Genomic DNA, 4,010 nt, shown 5'->3' with positions numbered 1-4,010 from the left:
ACTGCGTCTCATTTGGCGTTCACAATGCTTGTGAGCATCATTTGTCCTCATTTGATAAATAATAAGGATGAAATGATTCCATGAGTGTCAGCCAGCGAGACACAATTGAAAAGCACCAGGATAATTGACAAACAATAGGAACAAATATATATCATTTTATTCTTGTTTTTGACATTCAGTGAAAAACATTATAAGGATAAAATAATACGATTATAGTCTAATTTTTCATTATTCAGATTAACTTGTAGTTTAGATTTAATCTCACTTAACTTGATAATAATGTAAATAATATTTTTTTTTCTAGTTGTGATTAATCTAGCTGTGATTAATCACTAAACTAATATTTTGGTAGTGGCAACTTTAAAAATTATTCACTACAAAATCACCAATTTGTGATTAATTATAGATGGAAAAATACAATTTTACATTATCAAGATATAAGACTAATAATAACAAGAATTAACCAACTTCTTCTATTGTTATTATTACTATTAAATACATAAATATAAGGTGTTTGATCGCTCTTAAAACATACAGTCGATGACTAATCGGAAAATTAATTCAAAATGTTATAAGCCCATATAGAGCTGTTATTAGAAATTCAACATTAATAAGAAATTTGCTAAAATTAAATTCATCATTATGCGCAATGAAACACTTGTTCTTTGTTCGCGTCTCATGTTCCAACATGCTCTAAAATGATTCTACCATAACATTGGCTGCATTCAACAGAGAAAGCAGCTTTGCAACTGTTGTACAATTCTTCAATACGATTGATTCTTGCTTTTGATTTCTTATATATCTAAACGTATAAATCAATCATAATGAAGAATTTGATAACAATTGCAAAGTTGCTTTCTCTGCTGAACGCAATCATTTACTCTTTCTAACGCGCTCGTTGAAGTGAGTAGGAGCTATAACAGGAACATATTGGAGCATCTCGAGCATACGACGCAAACAAACCTGTTACGTCATGATTGATGGCTGCCAGATAAATCCCAGCTCCATGCGTTGAATAGATACGATCAATAATAAATTGGAGGAAGTAAGGAAATCGTCGCAGAAGAAAATTAATTAACGAAAGTTAATTAACAAATAATCAGACTTATGCTCATCGTGCTTTATGGAACGCAGCCTATACCCTATGAATAGTGATCTAAGCCCCACAAGCACCATCTATGAAGAATCGATCTTAAGGCCGGTATTCATAATCAGAGCTTATATTTAAGACCGTCTTAAGTATAGTCTTAAGATGTGAATGTGTTATGAACGAATCAGAGGGCCGCAATAGCGACTGAGATTACTTAAGACAGTCTTAAAATAAGAATCGACTGTGAATACCGGCCTTAGTCATGAATCAGTAGTTCACGATACTTCGATTCGGCAGTCAGTGCGTTTATCGATGACGTAATGACCGACGGCGGTGGCGATAGCGCCGGTGACGGCGTCTAGTGGTGTCTCGTCGTTCCCGCGCATTGTCAAGTTCGCTTTATTAGTTCGAAACAGAAGTGAATGGGAAGAGTTTAGAGCACTTCAGAAGTATATCCTTATGAGGATATCTCGAAAATTATTCGAGAACTGTATAGTTTTGGAAGCTGATTGTGTGTTAACATATCGTCTATGAGTATCGATCGAGTATTGTGAGTGAAACAATGGCAAATCGAAACTGGCCGAGTGACATCGATCGGATCTGCGAGGCGATACACGGCTTACAGAAATCCTTGGAATGCACGATTTGGTAAGTTTGTATTCGCGACGTTGCGAACGTGGATAGATTCATCGATCTCGTATTTTTATACAACGCAATCAACTTGTTATTTTCATGCTGTTTCGTGCGTAATGACTGGGACAGATATAGGTTAGGATCGTGCAGTGCAACAAGTGTCCACCTCGCAGCAATCATGAATCGAGGCAGTTGACGATTTTCGTAGATTCTGGATATGAACATGTTAATAATATTTTGATTACCTTAATTTAATATCAAGCTTATAGATTTTTTTATCTAAATAAACCAAGTATATGCAAACTGTAAACAAAGCAATATGTATCAAACATAACATTCTGATACTATTTAAACAATATATCATGAATAACGAAGAAATTAACAGTTTTTATTGATTTTATGTGAGAGATATTGTATTAATTAAGGATTATTAACTCGAAGAATTTTAATTAAGTATCAAACTCGCTTATACATTTTTTATCCAATTAGAAATATATAGAGATACAAGAAAATGTGTTTCAAATCTAAGATTATAATACTATTTAAACAATATCAGGTTGTGATTTCATTGAACTAGTATACATTCTTACTTAAAATGAAATAGATATATAATATATTTGTGTGGACAAAAGCAAGATAATTTTAATGCAATCTAGTGTAGCAATAAAGAACTGGTTCATTATATGATGAATCACAGCAAAGCAATTAACAGATCTACATGAGGCTATATTAATTAAACTTTAAGTACCTTAATTAAAGATTAATCTTGCTTATAAATTTTTCTTTTAAATGAGTCAGAGAAATATATAGACAAACAAATGTGTTTTAAATATAAGATTATAATATTTAAATAATATTATGTCCTCTTCATTGTAACTAAACTAGCACTTATATGTTATGGGTACTTAAATATATATTTGAAATTTTTAGCAAAAATAATGTAAATAATTTTAATAGAATCCAGTGCAGTGAAAAAGAATAGATTTATTATATTATGAATTACAGCGAAGCAATTAATAAATTTATTGATTCTACATGCCATATTAATTAAACTCTAGGTATTTTAATTACAAAAAAATATGTATCAAACATAAGATTATAATATTATATTAAACAATATTTATGGAATTAATTAATTCTAAGTGATCAATTATTTGTGTAAATCAAGATTTGATTAATATTTTCAGAACAGTTTTTTTAACTAATCATTTCATATTGTTTCAGTTTGGAGTTCCTGACAGAACCTATCAAGACCCGATGTGGTCATTCATTCTGTAAAACTTGTGTAGGAAAAGTCTTAAAAATGAAAGACGCTTGTTGTCCACTGTGCAAGAAAAGTCTTAATAGACGCAACATTTCCAAGGATGATGATCTGCAAACTTATATTGAAAAGTTCAAAAATCTTGTCACTGCCATCCAGAATGATACTAACATCGAGTATACTGAACGTAAGTACATTGCAAAATTTTGCTTCCCTGAATTGATCGAGTTTCGATTGTATCCGAATTAATGCGACATAAATCAATTTGAAATCTCTATCTGGATTATTATCAGTTAATCACAATCAGACGATAAAATTGTAAAAAAAACGTAGATAAGATATAATTCCTCTGGGAAACTATTCTTGTATTGCACACTAAACCACTACGATATTGAGAATCATTACTGCACGGATAAAATAATCGTAATTTCCGTTGTAACTATTGATCCACGATCTGCTATTGTGTTATTCAACTGGGAATGGAAGTTAAAAGCACGGCGCAGTAGACGCCCTGCCATAAAAGTACATTAAGTGAGGTCAGCACTACATTCCTCGCTGTGCGGGATGGTGGAGGCCTGAAAAATTTAATTCTCGATACTCTTGGGTGTCTCGATTCATGCTATATGTTTTAGAGAAAGCTCAATGTTTTATGAGGCCCTGGAGTTTGGATATCACGTACCTTCCCAACGTTATTCAGCTCCCTTGCGTTGAATATTCGAAATGTCCTTACTGTAGATTTCCTCTGGTCATATTTTTCATTTTTTATTATAACGTCACTCAGTCATTACACATTAATCACATTTTGTTGATTTATAAAGATATATTCCATGAAAACGGAAAATAAATGATTCGTCAATAACCATGTAAAATCAAACTATTTTTTTATTTTATTTTTAAAAATGAAATACATATCAAAATTTGTACGATTGGATACATTCAGGCGCATTATGACTTTGTATTTAATTTTATCACAACTTGATTGTAAAACATATATATATATATATATATATATATATATATATATAT

General features: G+C 31.3%; 1 protein-coding gene across 1 annotated transcript in view; it reads left to right on the top strand.

Annotated features, from left to right (window-relative positions):
* The first annotated feature begins 1,652 nt into the window (after window positions 1-1,652).
* The window catches only part of LOC105618280, a 10,832-nt gene continuing 8,474 nt past the window's right edge, over window positions 1,653-4,010 (top strand). The window contains exons 1-2 of the mRNA XM_012199821.1: window positions 1,653-1,738; window positions 2,948-3,171. Coding sequence (XP_012055211.1) covers window positions 1,653-1,738; window positions 2,948-3,171 — 310 coding nt within the window. The remainder of the gene's footprint in view (window positions 1,739-2,947; window positions 3,172-4,010) is intronic.

Source organism: Atta cephalotes, assembly GCF_000143395.1.
Source record: "Atta cephalotes unplaced genomic scaffold scaffold00016, whole genome shotgun sequence".
Lineage (NCBI taxonomy): Eukaryota > Metazoa > Arthropoda > Insecta > Hymenoptera > Formicidae > Atta > Atta cephalotes.
The sequence above is the reverse complement of the archived record's forward strand: the minus strand, read 5'-3'. Positions and strand labels throughout refer to the sequence as shown.